The sequence below is a fragment of the Opisthocomus hoazin genome, chromosome Z (genome assembly GCF_030867145.1).
Source record: "Opisthocomus hoazin isolate bOpiHoa1 chromosome Z, bOpiHoa1.hap1, whole genome shotgun sequence".
NCBI classification, from domain to species: domain Eukaryota; kingdom Metazoa; phylum Chordata; class Aves; order Opisthocomiformes; family Opisthocomidae; genus Opisthocomus; species Opisthocomus hoazin.
Genome location: NC_134454.1, coordinates 73,833,388 through 73,849,880, shown reverse-complemented (window position 1 = coordinate 73,849,880; position 16,493 = coordinate 73,833,388). Strand labels below are relative to the sequence as shown.

At 38.6% G+C, this 16,493-nt stretch overlaps 1 protein-coding gene across 3 annotated transcripts in view; it reads right to left on the bottom strand.

Moving 5' to 3' along the window:
• Nucleotides 1–16,493, bottom strand: part of PAIP1 (poly(A) binding protein interacting protein 1) — a 33,885-nt gene that overhangs the window by 2,654 nt on the left and 14,738 nt on the right. For all 3 annotated transcript variants that reach the window (XM_075411363.1, XM_075411362.1, XM_075411364.1), the window contains 8 exons: nucleotides 14,816–15,004; nucleotides 11,660–11,772; nucleotides 8,443–8,554; nucleotides 7,073–7,198; nucleotides 3,136–3,242; nucleotides 1,653–1,770; nucleotides 1,468–1,522; nucleotides 760–853 (listed from right to left, as the gene is read on the bottom strand). In XM_075411363.1, coding sequence (XP_075267478.1) covers nucleotides 760–853; nucleotides 1,468–1,522; nucleotides 1,653–1,770; nucleotides 3,136–3,242; nucleotides 7,073–7,198; nucleotides 8,443–8,554; nucleotides 11,660–11,772; nucleotides 14,816–15,004 — 914 coding nt within the window. The remainder of the gene's footprint in view (nucleotides 1–759; nucleotides 854–1,467; nucleotides 1,523–1,652; nucleotides 1,771–3,135; nucleotides 3,243–7,072; nucleotides 7,199–8,442; nucleotides 8,555–11,659; nucleotides 11,773–14,815; nucleotides 15,005–16,493) is intronic.

The window sequence follows — 16,493 nt, the reverse complement described above, 5'->3', positions numbered from 1 at the left end:
GTTTTTTTAACTGCTGTTTGTCTCCATTTTGCATTGTTCTTCCAAAGTTCTTGCCACTCCCCTCAGCTAGGTGTGATCTAAAACTTTTTACTAATTTACTAACAAAAACATGGATCCAGGCCAGCGCTCTTATCACACATAACCACAACACTGAAAACGTTCTTAGGTATAAAATCATGAAAGTCCTCCTTCAACCAGGTGAGTAGAAAACTCATAGCAATTTATTTTAGACTGTATTTCTTTTACTGGTTTCCTATTAAATTCTGATAAACTAGTGTCAGAATGTCAGACTACATTCCCATCTATTGCTTCCCCCTTTGCCATTATGTTGCAAGGAGAGACAATTAACAACCTTCTCCCTTTGAAAGAATCTGAAAATTTTGTAACTATCTCTAGCTGGGATGCATATGTGCATCAGTCAAATGAATTCAGGTTGCCTCACTACTAACACTTGAAGGTCTGGTGCTTCATTTTGCTTGCAAATTTATTTTTTTTAAATGCTGAAGAAAATATGCTTGCACATGTGCATAGGTATCTGATATTTAATTACCCTACTCAGTTGAATAAATGTAAGATTTGTTTCAAACTTGTGTCATTACACATCAACTTATATCCAAACAAATATCTATTTTCCATTGTTGAACTAAACAATATTGCTTAGTTTCATTTTTTTTGTCAAGATTAAATTCCTAAGTCTGCACCAAAAATAGCTAGTATAGAAAAAAAAAAAAAAAAAAATCACTCAAAAAGAAAACATACAGATCTCCAGGTCCTGCTAGATCTGTTCCATTGTCTTCATAATCTGGAAACCAGTCCTCTCTTTCAAGCAGTTCTTGGTATTTTTCTTGGTAATCTAGCAAAGTAAAAATGAGACCGAGTAATATGTAAGACTAGTCCTCTACATTAACATACATCTATACAGGTTGAAAATAGCCTGTGTAATTAAACTATAAATGGCACGGAACATATTACAGAAAAAGCTTGTGCTACAGTGTTTTCTCAGGACATCAATTGACCTCTGAGAATGATACCTATCTTCCCAGAGAACTATAAAGGTAGTCACAGATGTCTTTACCTCAAATGATGTCATGCCACGTTGTACTCAGATTACAGAAAACAAAAGAAACCAAGGAAGAAACAAACCTTTTTGCTACTAACAACGGACAAACAAAAGACAACAAAAAGATTTCTGGCTTCCTGAAGAGACCAAGTGCCAAGAACTATGGCACAAATTCTTCTGAACCCTATGAACTCAAATATATATTCTCCATTTCAAACATTTACCTTCTTTTAAAGCAGAATAAGGCACGAGTTACACAAAGCCATGAATTCAGATATAAGTCTTTTATGTTGTAGGAATTTCACATGTTTGAAGAACAACTTTTTATGTACTTCAACAGCACATAAACTTAATTACAACTTTTTAAAGAAGACTGAGAAGACAGGTATACCAAGCTTGTGACGTACCTGGATCTGCCGCAGTAAAAGGAACACCATCAGAAGTGTAAAATGTTGGCTCATTCTAAGAATAAAGTTATACACAAAGTTATATGCATTCAGAAAGACAGCTGATTGTAATTTTTCAGCAATGTGATTGTTTATGAATCAAATTCAATTCACATTAAGGAACTGAAGTGTCTGTACATTCTTACCATAAAATAATTTGGGTCATTTTCAGGGGTAGCTTCTGTATGTGAAGAAGTTCCATGAACTCTACCCCAGTTACTTGATCGCAGTTCTACTAGTTTCAGAAGCATATGTTTCACATCTCTGAAATAAAAAGGAGCACAACAAAAGTTAGAATGTTTTGTGCTAAGCGAGAAATTTGGCTTATCTTGCAAATACCAGATAGTTCAATCTCCCCTCAAAAGCTCTAAAAACAACAACATTTGGTGGAGTCTCCAGATAATTTTGAGTTATTTTTTTTCCCCTGCAAGTGTGGATCCTACATATGAGCCCCTATGAGACAGATATTGCTGTAGTTTTTATCAAGATACCAAACCTGCAGCACAAGTTGAGGAATAAATCCTTTTCTGATAAAAGGAAAGTACTGGGAAAAACAGAGGGATGGTCTTCAAGTTGTATTTTAATCATCTAATTTATGCTCCTAACTTGACCCCTCTTACACTGAAATTTTGCAGTCACAGTGAGAAGTAATGTCTCCCAACACATTAGATACCACCAGCCATCTCATCCCTAAAGTAAATGAAATTGCTTTCTTCTTTTAACTGAGTCCATGGAGAAGCGTCTCATTAAGGGGTAAATAAATAAAATCTGCAGTTGTTTTCCCTATTTAAATAAGTTTGTGCTTCTGTGTCTTTGAAGTCTCGGCGCTTGCGCTATCAATTTTCTCTGGTTCCTGAAGCAAAATTCTCCTCGTCCTCCCTGGGGTCAGCTTAATTACAACCCACAGATGCTAAGAGCTACCTATTGGTCTCCCTCCATACGGCACGGGATCATGCCACAATGTCTGAACCCTCTATATGTTTTTAGTAAGTTTGCAAGAAGCTGAGGATGAACTACAGCAGAATCAGATAACCTCATGCATGCAGTTGACTGCAAACTGAGACGCAGAATACTTTAGCCAACCACTCATTGTTTTCCAGACTGCAGTTACGACCCTGCCAAAAAGGTATGCTCTCCAGAAAAAAAAAAACCAAACCAAACCTACAAAGCATATTCCATTTTGCCTTTATATATATGGTGATTTGTATATATGTAGTACTGTTTGTATATATTTAATACTGTTAAATTCAGATATAAAAGTATAAATGAGGAGATATTGCCACTATTGTCTCTTTGTTTATATACTTCTTCTTAGAGCCTAAAGCACTTACAGAAAATTTCAAGACCTAAAAGTTTTTTTTTTAAAAAAACACAACTCATTAGAGTGGAATATGCATCTCTATTACACGATGAAATACAAAAACAAAAAATAACCCTAAAAACCCCCAAGCTCCCTCAGTTGAAAAATACTGTTCTTTTTTTTAAACTTGGGAAGTGAGCCACCTTACTTTTCACGGAGAAAAGTTTTTAAGATAATGTGTTGGACATGTTCATTAATCTTGAAGATTTTTTTTAAGGTGTTCTGTTTGATATAAAACTAAAACAGCACACTTAAATTCATCTTCTCACCTGCTACAGCTTGCATCCAACACAACATTTTCAATTCTCAGAATCATTTCCTCCATATCATTCTTTCCTTTTTCTTTCCAAGCATCTTCTAAAACTGAGCCTGTCAACTAAAGACAAGGGATTAGTTGTTTTTGTTTTTGGTTTTTTTTGTAAAGAAAATTGCAAAACTTTAATAAACTGTCAACAGAAGAGATTCCGTAACAAATCGTAACATTTAGATGTATTATGTGACTACCTGAGAGCTGAAGCTCCCAACTGCCTACATCTTTTTGCCAAAGATTAATAGACCTTGTAGTTTATTTTACGCTATAGACACTACCATAGCTGTACACCCAGTGTTTATGTTACCTAGAAGTTCACAGCCCCTTCTCTCCTTTCAGTTTTGAAATATGATTTTGAAACAATTCTTCAGTGATCTTTGTCCAATCTTACTTGATTTAAGCACATACTATATAGAAAAGGAGATCTTATTTTTGCAGATGATGCCACCAGCTTACCTGACAATAACAAACAGTTTAATAAACTTTAGAAACACTTCAGTCAATTTAGCTAGCATCAGACATGCCAGAGAATTTCGTCAGGGTATATATAAGGGGCCAAGAATTATCTGACCTAGCCAGCCTGAATTTTAATACATTAAAATCTGTGAGGCTGAAGCTGCTGCTGAGAGAGCTTCAGCAGCAGACAGTCCAGAACTGCTGTGGATGAAAGCCTTTTATTCTAAGTACTTCATTGCCCAATAATTGCACAGTAGAAGTTAAATCAGAAAAAAATAGTTTGCCACTATGATCAAAGTTAGTAGCAATTCCTGATGTACTCAGCATAAGTATTATATCATCCAAAATGCTTGGAATAGCACCTGATGATATGAAGGAATAAAATGCAAAGATAAAATAAATATAGAACAGATATAGATTAGATATATGAAAGAAATTCTTTACTCTGAGGGTGGTGAGGCACTGGCCCAGGCTGCCCAGAGAAGCTGTGGCTGCCCCCTCCCTGGAAGTGTTCAAGGCCAGGTTGGATGGAGCTCTGAGCAACCTGGTCTGGTGGAAGGTGTCCCTGCCCCTGGCAAGGGGGTTAGAACCAGATGATCTTTAAGGTCGCTTCCACCCCAAACCATTCTATGATTTTATAAAAACCAGGGGTCCTACCCTGATGCCATATAATTAGAGAATAGTCATGTCACAGGAATTGGGTTAAAAGTTATTTGAGATTCCAAATTAAGCAACTACGTAGGCTTGTGCAAGTAACTGGTGGAGAGGTACCCGACCTTGATCAAGTTGAAACTTTGAAGAACCGCATGGGAAGCCCCAAGATTAGAAAGGCTGCAAATTTCTTCTCTGCTGCTGACTTAGATACATGTAAGTGAATTTGATACAAAGTCAAGATGAGAGTGTGTCATATATTTACCATAGGTTAATTACAATACTAAAAATCACACCCCTAGGAGGAGATTTGTATGTAAATATAAGACCACTCTACTATAATGAGCTGGACCAACACTGGGACATTAGTGAAGAAGTTTTTGTACCAGTGACCAATCAACTGCTTTAGTGTAATTTCTTCTTTGTTACTGTTTTCTATAAAATACCCTGTATGTTTCTGAGAGGTGTGCTAGCAGTTGTTAAATGCCTGGCACCCTACTCTGCAGACTAGCAACAAAAACAAGTATCTCGATTCAGTGTGTTGACTGGCATCCTGCACACCAGGTGAAGAACCCTGATTTGAGGGCAACAACAGCACCAAGAACGTTTAACTAAAAATAAACATATTGCAAGGCAAACAGGTGAAGAACCTATATCTATCACTATATTAAATGGAAAAGACAACAAGAGACATTTATTGCTTCAGTAGTGAAACCAAGGTTTCATGAGGTAGCCCAATCTAGCTACAGATATACTCCAACATTTGTAGATACTGTAAGACATAAGAAGACACTTGCATTACAAAAAAAACCCCACTGTTATGTAACACGTTTTAGATTTAGCAACATCTAAATTTAGGTCACTGTCTTTTAGTTTACAATCACAGAATGTTAGGGGTTGGAAGGGACCTCTGTGGGTCATCTAGTCCAACCCTCCTGCCAAAGCAGGGTCACCTACAGCAGGCTGCACAGGACCTTGTCCAGGTGGGTCCTGAATATCTCCAGAGAGGGAAAATCCATAGCCTCCCTGGGCAGCCTGTTCCAGGGCTCCGTCACCCTCTGAGTGAAGAAGTTCTTCCTCATGTTCAGACGGAACTTCCTGTGCTTCAGTTTGTGCCCATTGCCCCTTGTCCTGTTGCTGGGCACCACTGAAAAGAGTCTGGCCCCATCCTCCTGACACCCATCCTTGAGATACTTATAGGCATTTATAAGGTCCCCTCTCAGCCTGCTCTTCTTCAGGCTGAACAAGCCCAGCTCCCTCAGCCTTTCCTCATAGGACAGATGCTCCAGTCCCCTCATCATCCTCGTAGCCCTCCGCTGCACTCTCTCCAGTAGCTCCTCATCTTTCTTGAACTGGGGAGCCCAGAACTGGATGCAGTACTCCAGATGGGGCCTCACTAGGGCAGAGTAGAGGGGAAGGAGAACCTCCCTCGACCTGCTGGCCACACTCTTCTTGATGCACCCCAGGATCCCATTGGCCTTCTTGGCAGCCAGGGCACACTGCTGGCTCATGCTTAACCTGTCGTCCACCAGCACACCCAGGTCCCTCTCCGCAGAGCTGCTCTCCAGCAGGTCCGCCCCAAGCCTGTACTGGTGCACGGGGTTGTTCCTCCCCAGGTGCAGGACCCTGCACTTGCCCTTGTTGAACCTCATCAGGTTCCTCTCTGCCGAACTCTCCAGCCTGTCCAGGTCTCGCTGAATGGCAGCACAGCCTGCTAGTGTATCCACCACTCAAATATTCCAAGAATATCCACAGAAATAGAGAGACCTCCATCTTCTTTGGAGGATGATTATTAAAAAAAAATCAGCACTGGAAAACTTCCTGATTTGTGTACTGCCTTTTTGAAAGGTCCTTCAATGGGCCCTACCTCAAGGAAGCACTGCCAACATAAGGATTGAACACAGAGTGAATGTGCTCATTGAACACAACCTCACACGTGCTTTAACATCCAAACTTCAAATAAAGTGTTTAAATTGAAAGATGTAAAACTTCTCTTCCCTATTTACCACATCAAAAGAAGCTGCCTGAATTGGAATTCAAGATAGAAGAGTCTGAAAACTAGCTGATGGGGAGGAAGAGGGAAAAATGAGGAAAAACAAACGACCAACCAACCACAAAAAAACAGAAACAAAACTCCAGAAAAATACTGTTTAGCTTTTAACCTTCATTCCTAAAATAAACTGTTTTCCCAACTATGAGTGTAACCATAATTAGTGAGGATAAGCTTCTTCCTGCGTAGAGGCTAACAATTTTTTTAAGAAAAAGTAAAACTTAAGATCAAAAAGGTTTGTTTTCATCATGAAAGAGAAATACATACATTTCTACAGTAGTAATGATGCAGAGAACACAGTATGAAATAACAGACATCAAGAACCTTTTGCTGCAGATATTGGTAGACCCTAACTGCTGACTGTCCTTTGGAACAGGGAACTTACCACAAACCCCACAATTCATTCATTCAAGTTGGTTACACTTTTCTCCCACACCAGAAGCAGCAGCAGGAGACCTGAAGGGACTGCTTACTCCTTTGCACCTTGGCTTGAGCTCTATTGCTTTTGTGTGTAAAGAAATGGCCTTGCATTTTACTTTTAGAGCACTACGTTACTTTTTTGTTGGCTCAATTTCATAATGGTACTAAGGAAAACCAAAAAATACAGCTTGCTCTGCTAATAATGAAATGCATAAAACCCTATAAACAGTTCCCCTTTTGCAGTTTGCCCCACTGCTTCCAAAGGCAGGAAGGATAAAAAACTTCATTATTTTTCCTTCTTTTAAAAGTACTGTCTCACCTTCAGCAGTTTCACTGCACATATCAAATTACTGTCCACAGGATTAGAGAAGAGTGCATTTAGTAATTCCCGAAGCCCTTCCTGAAGAATTTCTGCTCGTGTTACATGTCCCTTTGTTCCTTTAATCTACAAAATATACATAAAAAAGCGTTTAAAAGACTTACGTTTTAGAAATCAGCTCAGTCACATTTTCTCTGTCGAGTGCTGTATGATTTGATTTGTGGTCAACATAGTTGAGCTCTTTTGTTGGAACAACATCCTAAATACTGTTAACTATTTTAGAACACAGTGAGTAATATCCTTACAATTCTGACACATACATAACAATGCATGTCTAGCATTTTGTTTCTTTGGTAATAAATTGGTAAGAAAAGCTACCAAATGCCTGACAAATGGTTCACAAGATCCCAAATTCCCAGAATCCCCTGCTCTTTCTGATACTAAATTATTTATTCTCTACAGCTGTCGCGGCTTAGATAAAGACTGTCTTCTAGAAGTATTTAAAAAAATACAGAAAGTGTTTTAAAAATAAACGGAATACTCCACAGAACTGGACAACTCCCGCTCCCCAGACCCTTTGCAAATCCTCTTTTTACTGCTAGCAAGTGAAAAGCAGATTTCAAGGCCCACTATGAACAGCAGAGTCAGAGAATTAGTTTCTTTCCTTGTGCCACCAGAACATTTTTGTAGTGCCTGGTTTAATCAAACTACTGAAATAATCCAGTAAAAAAAAATATTTTTAAGTACACTACAGCAGGTAGTGAACTTACTGAACTCACAGGTACAACAGTCAAAGAAATTTTACGTGTACATACACTTTCATGTACACATCACAGATACAAGAAAACAATCGAAATACAAGATTCCATGCTTCATGCATAAGCCAAGAACTCAACCTTCGTAACAAATATCTTCAAAGGCCTGCATTTTTAATTGCTCATTTTGAGGATTTCCACATCTTCCTCAAGGGTTTGATAATAGCTTATATTAGTGACTAAATACTGAATTACATGGGCTATTGATCCTGATCTGCTTCTGCTAGGTTGTAACATTTCCTGTGCTGGTTAAGTGTAGTCATCTGGGGGTTTTGTCAGTCAAAAGACAATACCAAAAGCTTAACTCAACTGGTGGTTTATAGATGGTTCTTTTTATGAATTCTTACACTTCATTTTTTTTTTCTAAATCTTCTCTTCTAATGATCTTGTTCTTTTTGTTTATCTATTTCTTGGATACAGGTTATGATGAAACTGTTCTTAACTTCTTTTAGTGTATTTCCGTCTCCCTTCTCAAATTATATTCTATTTCAGTGTTTACCTAAACACAACAGAAGAATTAATGAAGAACCATCTGAGATGCAACTTTCATCTTACCTCTAGGTTAAGGTAAAGTTCAGCTAAGAACAGCACAAAGGCATGAAATTGTTTTCGCGTAGTCTCATCTCCTCTGGTAGCTTCATCTCTGTTTTCATACTCTGTTCGACACCTGTAAACATTAAGACAAAATCATATCATCTGTAGACATCCCAACAGATCTAACATGCTACTGATTTAACAGAATGCTAAGAACTTATGAACTGCATTAAAACTTCAATGCTGAATGCTGAGAAGTTATGATTTGTGAAGAAAATGAGAGGACTTCACAAAGACACTGTGGATTTGTGTCTTTTAGATGAATACGTATGATTATGTTTTCAAGCACTGAGGTATCCGGGACAGCAAAATGAAATAGAGCAAATTACAACATGTAAAAATTCAAAGACAGTTACACAGTTTGTATATTAGAATATGGGTCCAGGAAATTTAACACAAGCAGCCAAGTGTCCACAGAAATAAAGTCAATATACTTTGAAAGACATCTTCCCCTTTTTAGAGTATTGCCTACGTTGTCTTAGATGCCTTTAAACTTACTTGATAAATTCTTTATCTCAACATTTTAAGTGACAGTGATGCACAATTCATGACACTAAGCTGTGTGGTGAGGTCGACACGCTGGAGGGAAGGGATGCCATTCAGAGGGACCTTGACAGGGTTGAGAGGTGGGCATGTGTGAACCTCATGAAGTTCAACAAGGCCAAGTGCAAGGTCCTGTACCGGGGTTGGGGAAATCCCAAACATAGATGCAGGCTAAGCGATGAGTAGATTGAGAGCAGCCCTGAGGAGAAGGACTTGGGGGTACCAGTGGATGAAAAGCTAGATATGAACCATTAATGTGCACTCGCAGCCCAAAAGGTCAACCATATCCTGGGCTGCATCACAAGCAGCGTGGGCAGCGGGTCGAGGGAGGGGATTCTGCCCCTCTGCTCTGCTCTGCTCTGGTGAGAGCCCACCCGGAGTCGTGCATCCAGCTCCAGAGCTATCAGCGGAGGACAGACATGGACCTGTTGGAACGGGTACACAGGAGGCCACAAAAATGATCCGAGGGCTGGAGCACCTCTGCTGTGAGGAAAGGCTGAGGGAGTTGGGGCTGTTCAGCCTGGAGAATAGAAGGCTGCGGGGAGATGTTACTATGGCCTTTCAGTACTTAAAGGGGGCCTATAGCAAAGAAGGGGAGGGACTCTTTATAAGGGAGTGTAGTGATAATACAAGGGGCAATGGTTTTAAACCAAAAGAGGTTAGATTTAGATTAGATATTAGGAAGAAATTCTTTACTCTGAGGGTGGTGAGGCACTGGCACAGGTTGCCCAGAGAAGCTGTTGATGCCTCCTCCCTGAAGTATTCAAAGAGAGGCTGGATGGGGCTTTGAGCAACCTGGGCTAGTGGCAGGGTGACTGCAATTACATCTTTAAGGTCCCTTCCAACCCAAACCATTCTATGAGTCAATGATTTTATAATTTAGATGTAAATACAAATACAGAGGATTAAGATAACATGGAAGTGACATAATTTTTCTAGTATTCAACGACTGTGCCAAAAATATGTAAGTTAAGATAGCAATTCAAAAATAGAATTAAAAAATATTTGAGATAAAAGCGAGACAACTTCCAATGTGTTCTCAATGGTCATGTGAAGATTAAGAAACACTTCAGAAACTGAAAAAGTCTAAGGAGCTGAAAAACAAAATCTAAGGTAGAAACATGGGTTGAGAAACAGAAGAGGAGCTCTCTGTGGTCATATTGCTATGTTGTTTATCCCTTCCCCTTCATCCATATTAGCAATAGAAACATAACCAACTTTAAATTTGTGGCTTCAGGGACCTAAAATGAATGTTATCTGTGGGGTTGGCTTTAAAAAACAGGAACCAGATAATCCAACATTAACAGGGATTTCCTTCATGTTTAAGTAACAAACACAGTTTAAAAACCAGAAGATGAAAGTGGTAATTTTGAAGGCAAAAAGGCTCATCTGCTTTGGGACAAGGGGGGGGGAAAAATTTTCAGCTTCTCCATAATGTACCACTCCTGATAAAAGATCACCAGAATGCATTGCTGTTAAAGTTTATCATGGTTTTGCTCCTAAACATACATGGACTAAGTGAAACTTTTAAAATATGAAGCAAGCCTGAAGCTTAGATAGCCAGAAGTCCTTAAAGAAAAAAGGCTAACTTCTAAAGAATTCTTAAGTATTAAAGTGTACTACTCCTTCAATTGTCATGCAGCAAGATTTAAAAGGAAATATATAAATTTAAAAATTTTTGCATTTTTGTCAACTACGAAGTCTAATCATTATTAAACTGTAAGCCTCCAGAACACTCTATTAACTGAAAATTGAAGAAATGTACACTTCTGGATTACAGAATCACAGAACGGTAGGGGTTGGAAGGGACCTCTGTGGGTCATCTAGTCCAACCCCCCTGCCGAAGCAGGGTCACCTACAGTAGGCTGTAGAGGACCTTGTCCGGGTGGGTCTTGAATATCTCCAGAGAAGGAGACTCCATAACCTCCCTGGGCAGCCTGTTCCAGTGCTCCATCACCCTCAGAGGGAAGAAATTCTTCCTCACGTTCAGACAGAACTTCCTGTGCTTCAGTTTGTGCCCATTGCCCCTTGCCCTGTCGCCAGGCACTACTGAAAAGAGCTTGGCCCCATGCTCCTGACACCCACCCTTCAGATATTTGTAAGTATATATTAGGTCCCCTCGCAGCCTTCTTCTCTTCTTCAGGCTGAACAAGCCCAGCTCCCTCAGCCTCCCCTCGTAGGAGAGATTTTATGCATCTGCTTCACAGGTATGAAGTCAGTTAACTGATCAATGAATAAACCTTACACAGCAACTCCGGCTGGGAAAGTAATTCAAAAACCACAATGAAGGAAGCCCTGGCAAGAGTCAAAGGACAAGGACAGTACATATGTATGAATTTAGTATACTTTAAAAGTTGACTAGCTTTCAAATTTACCTTGTAATTTGAGATCAGTCTGAGATACTCAGTTCAAAAGAGCCTGCAGAACTCCGAATGGAGTTATATTTTAACTATATTAAAATATTTTAAAATATATGTATTTGATATCAGTGTGTACCTGTGCTTTAATAATCCTCAATCTAAACTTCTATTTTAAATATATAACTCTTTGCACATGTCACTAAGTGTTACATACAAAATAGGAAGATGTGTAACCTGAGAAAGTATCAGGCTTAGAAAGACATGCTGATACTGACCTTTGAAGTAACAACTGTCGGAAGTTCCCACTTTGTGGACTAATGGTTAGATGGTGAGATAGATAGTTACACAACCGTGCTCCCATGTAGGAAAAATTTGGGACAGATGTGGCCTTCCAAAAAGAAGTGGAAAAGGAAATTATTCATAAAATTCATAATTAAGCTCTCAGGAAGTATCTTTGAAAGCTTTTTTGAAAACTGTGTTTAACAACAGTTGATTAGACAACTGAAGAGCAGAAGATTAATAATTACTATTTGTCACGTTAATTTTTGTATCTTATCAACACTTTGCTATATGCATTTCAGTACTTAAAAGTTCATTACACTGTGATTTTTTGGCTTTAAGAAAACAAGCACCATTATGCCACATGTCCCCAACTCTACTTCTCCACTGTGAACTAAAAGCAAAGAATGTCTGAAAGTCACTTACAAACTGTTTGTACAAAAAAAAAAAAATCAACAGTGGGCATTAAGACACTTTTTCAAGGATACACACTCTCTCAAGAAGCAATGAATCCATGAAAACAAATAAAAGAGTCACCTTCATTCAGTCTAAGAGCTATTTATCCCAGAATCTATTTTTGACAATCGCAAACGCCCAGGGAAAGAGTACAAGAACATGGCAAGTAAAGATAAATACTTTCTCCTGCACATGCTCCAGCAACCTGCAGAATAACAAACGCCTGATTCAGAGGTTAAAATTGTATCATTACAGTTAATTGCTCTTGAAGGGTCCTTTTTTCTAAAACAAGTCCTGTTACTGTTGAACATTCACACTTTTGTCATCTATAAACAGGTGGTAGCAATGAAATTCCACAACGTAAGTCATACACCATCTGAAAAATATTTTGCTTACAATCTGATACTTCAAAATTTCAAGTGGTGGAGAAAATTAAATGGGAATTCAATAGTGTCTACATTCAATGTAATTTTACTATGTGCATAAAGTCACTGGAAAAAAAGTAACTAATACAGTAAAATAGAACTCAGTTTCCAGTAAGAGGCCCGTGAAACAACAAACGAGCTTTTTGGTGCTTTAGTTCAATCAGCTGCTTGGACTAGAAGAGGTGCCCCCTTTTTAAATTCTTCAAACCTTAGCTGTATTTTTTTAAACATTATTTTCCTAATTAGTTGGTCTATATTTGTGGTTGGACCACATAGTGAAACAATTAAATTTTAGGTATTATGACCTGGCATAGCACACAGGGACCAAAAAAACCCTCACCTGGTATCTTCCTAATAACCAGTCATCACAGTGCAATATTATATCCCCTGAATTATTGTTGCTGGCAATCTCAGTTTATCTTCGATTCAAAATTCAGTCACAATCTAAGCATGAAGGCTAATCTACCCATATGTATCTCAAGAAATTTTAGTTGCTGTAACAGGAACAATCCACTGTATTAACTACACGACAGTCAAGATTCTTAAGCTATGAAGTCACAGTGTTCAACGTCTGGAAAACAAGAGAACTGGCACTTCACTCTACCCAGAGACTTAAATGGATTAGGAAGAAGAGCGGGAAGTATACAATTAATCCTTATACACAGGCTAAGATACCTGACACACAGACGAAAGGAAGACTGTACAGGACTTGGGTTTCCATCACAAACCTAGCCCCTGCAAATCTGCGCAGCTGGATTAAAATAACACCACTGAAGCAGATGCTTATAAATACACTTCAGCAACCTGAACTGCTTTGTGATAAGCCAGGAAACACAAATGCTTGAGCATCTGCTGAAGACAGAATGATAATAAGCATAGTTGACTTACGCTTGAACACTATCTTGAACACTATCCTATCCTGACACACAACAAAACTAAAACTGGATGCTTTTGGATACCAGCACAGTTTTTTTGTGTGCTATGTTTTATTTTTCACATAATTTCAGACTGGTAACACTCAATGCTTCTCAGGGGAGGAAACCACAGCCAACGCTAACACTGGACTTGTTTTTAAATAGGGGGAAAGAGGAAAAGGCAACATTAAAGACTTACACTAAATGACAGCCAATGTATTTAACATATATGAAGTTGAAAATAGGATAAATTCCTCTTTTTTTCTTCCAGTACAGTTATATAGAATATGGTAATTTTTTTAAACTATCCTCCGTATGTTCCAATAAAGGATGGGAAAATCATGCTGCCAAACACAGCACAGCCAGTCTTTACATCTAAATAAGCTGTCCTGAATTGAATTAAAATTAAATGTGCATCAATTCTGTATGATAATAAGAAACCTGAGATTGTACAGTTCTGTACAATGACCAACCAGTCATGCAGCTTCTACATACCCCAGATTAAAACATTCTGCAAGTATCTGCACTTCAAAGGTGAATAAGAGTTTCCATTCTACAAAGTAGAATTTGAAAGCAACCAACCCAGAAAAGTGAGAGACACTCAATGTAATAAACAGCAAGCACAAGTGTGACTTCATTCTCTGCAGCAAGCCCAAAAGACAGTAAGAGCAGCTCAACTGCCAAATGACACATATTAAGCTCTTCTTTCCAATGGCTCCCCCAATTAGTACAGAGTTCAGATTAAGGTCTCTGTCCTCATTTCCATGGCCATCAATGGGACTGGACCTAGCTACTGTCAGACAAGCTTTCCTTTCCTCCAATTATGCTGTTCTGAAATAGGTATATTCCAAATGAAGAAGAAAGCCTGTCAGTAAAGGAGCATTTCCCAAAGGGTGATGATGTGTACTGTAGGCATAATTTTTTTTTTTAATACCAAAGAAATGTATCTAAGTATTATGCAGAAGTTTTTTTGCAGGACAGAACAAAAATGTACAACTGTGACATTGCTTAAGAGTTTCTTCAATCTGTATTACATAAATACAGCAATTCAAATATAACTCCCTTTAACTAAGTGCTGTAATTTCAACTCTAGTATCCAGGACATCCAAATACACAACAAAGGAAACACAGTAAATTGGGGAAAATTATCAGCCATCCAGGTACCCCATACTCGAGCTACCATTTCAATTTATAGAGCAAAATCTTTCCCTTTATCTCTCAGGCTAAAAAGAACAATTCAAACCATCAAAATACTACATAGATACAATTATATAACAAATAATACTGGTAGGCGTATCTTGGACACCAGTTAACAGAGGAATGATATCCATGTTACATGAGAGAATACACAGGCTACCTGCTGATAGATGAGTTCAACAAGTTCTTGTAAAGCTTCATCTGCAGTGACCCAGCCATTCAGTGCTTCAGCAAACTGCTCTATTTCAGTTTCAAAACAACCTGGTTGCTCAGTGAGGTGATTTAGAAAGTCTTGTACATATTCTGCCAAAGTCAGATACCCATCATATCTATCTTCAAAGGAGGAATCCTAAAGTAATGAAAGAGTACACCAGTTATTTAAAAGGCACCTAAAATAATGTTGTTACTCTTACCATCTCCAGAAGTAACCATATGGCCCTTAGACGCGAGTCTCAGCACACTTGATAGCGACCTTTATTACACAGTTTGCATCAATATTTTTAGAGAGTGCAGACCTCAACGCATCAGAAGGCTCCAACTGTCCCATCATCTTAAGGAGTGGGTAACATGTTTTTATAGAAGTCAGAGTCTCCCAACAAAAGACATAAAAAGACAGATTAAAAAGAAATCAAACGATTTGCCAAGTTGGGTGCAAGATTAGCTAACAAACTAGTAAGTATACCTGTTAAGAATATAACCACCAAACTGAGGCTCAACACCCAGTCCTGATGCGCACACGAACTGTGCTGCAGATACATGAACTGTAGAAGGAAAAATAAATGAAAATTTGAAACAAAGTATTTTGGACTCACATAGTGTACAGTGCTCCAAAATATGTATAATAGGGAGAAATTACAGAAATACAATAAGTACAGTGTAGTTTTCCATCCTAATATTCCTCCCAGTAGCTGCTGTGTTTTGGATTTAGTACACGAAGAATGTTGCTACCACTGATAGTTTTAGTTGCTGCTAAGAAATCAAGGATTCTTTTGTTTCTCTCTGCTAATGACCAGGTGTGCAGGAGCTGGGAGGGAGCACAGCCAGGTAGCTGGCCCAAGCTTGCCAGTGGAAATATTCCATGCCATGGATGTCATGCTCAGTTTATAAACAGAGGTTGGCCAGGGGTCAGGAATCCTTTTTTCCGTGAATCCTTTTTTTTTTCTGGGAGTTTTAATTTTTCCAGGAGTTCGGTGTTTTTGGGGAGCATTCTGAAATTCGTGAGTTGTGGTTTCAGTGATCGCTGCTCAGGGACTGGCTGCAAATCGGTCACTGGATCATGAGAAAATCATATTGTGTAAAGTATGTTTTGCATCTTTAGTAGTAGTAGTATTTCCTTCGTTGTCGTACTAAACTGTCTTTCTCTCAACCCATAAGTTTTACGTTTTTTCCATTCTCCTCCTGATCTAACTGGGGGGGAAAGGGAGGGGTGAATGAGCGGCTGTCTAGTCCTAGTTGCCAGCTGCTGCGTTAAACCATGACATGTTCCCATGTAGAAAGTATAGTCAGGAAAACTGATCTTTTCAAGTCAGCAAATTTGCATCTCTTGGCAATGGGTGAAAGATTACAAGGCATGAAATCAAACTATTCAAAGAGTATTGAATTAGTTTGCACCTACTGAGGTTAAAAAACAGACAGTAAACACATGCTCCCCAAAGAAAGGATGAGCTAGCACAATACCATTTTATTGATGTTTATGCTCCTGCTGATAGCACAGGAGGCTGCTAATTTTGTCCATTCAGAAATGAATGTATGTAACAGTACCTAAAGTCAACACTGTTCTGGATGATTTTAATGCTAGTATATGAGGGGAACAGCAAAGGAAGCAGCATATTTTGTGA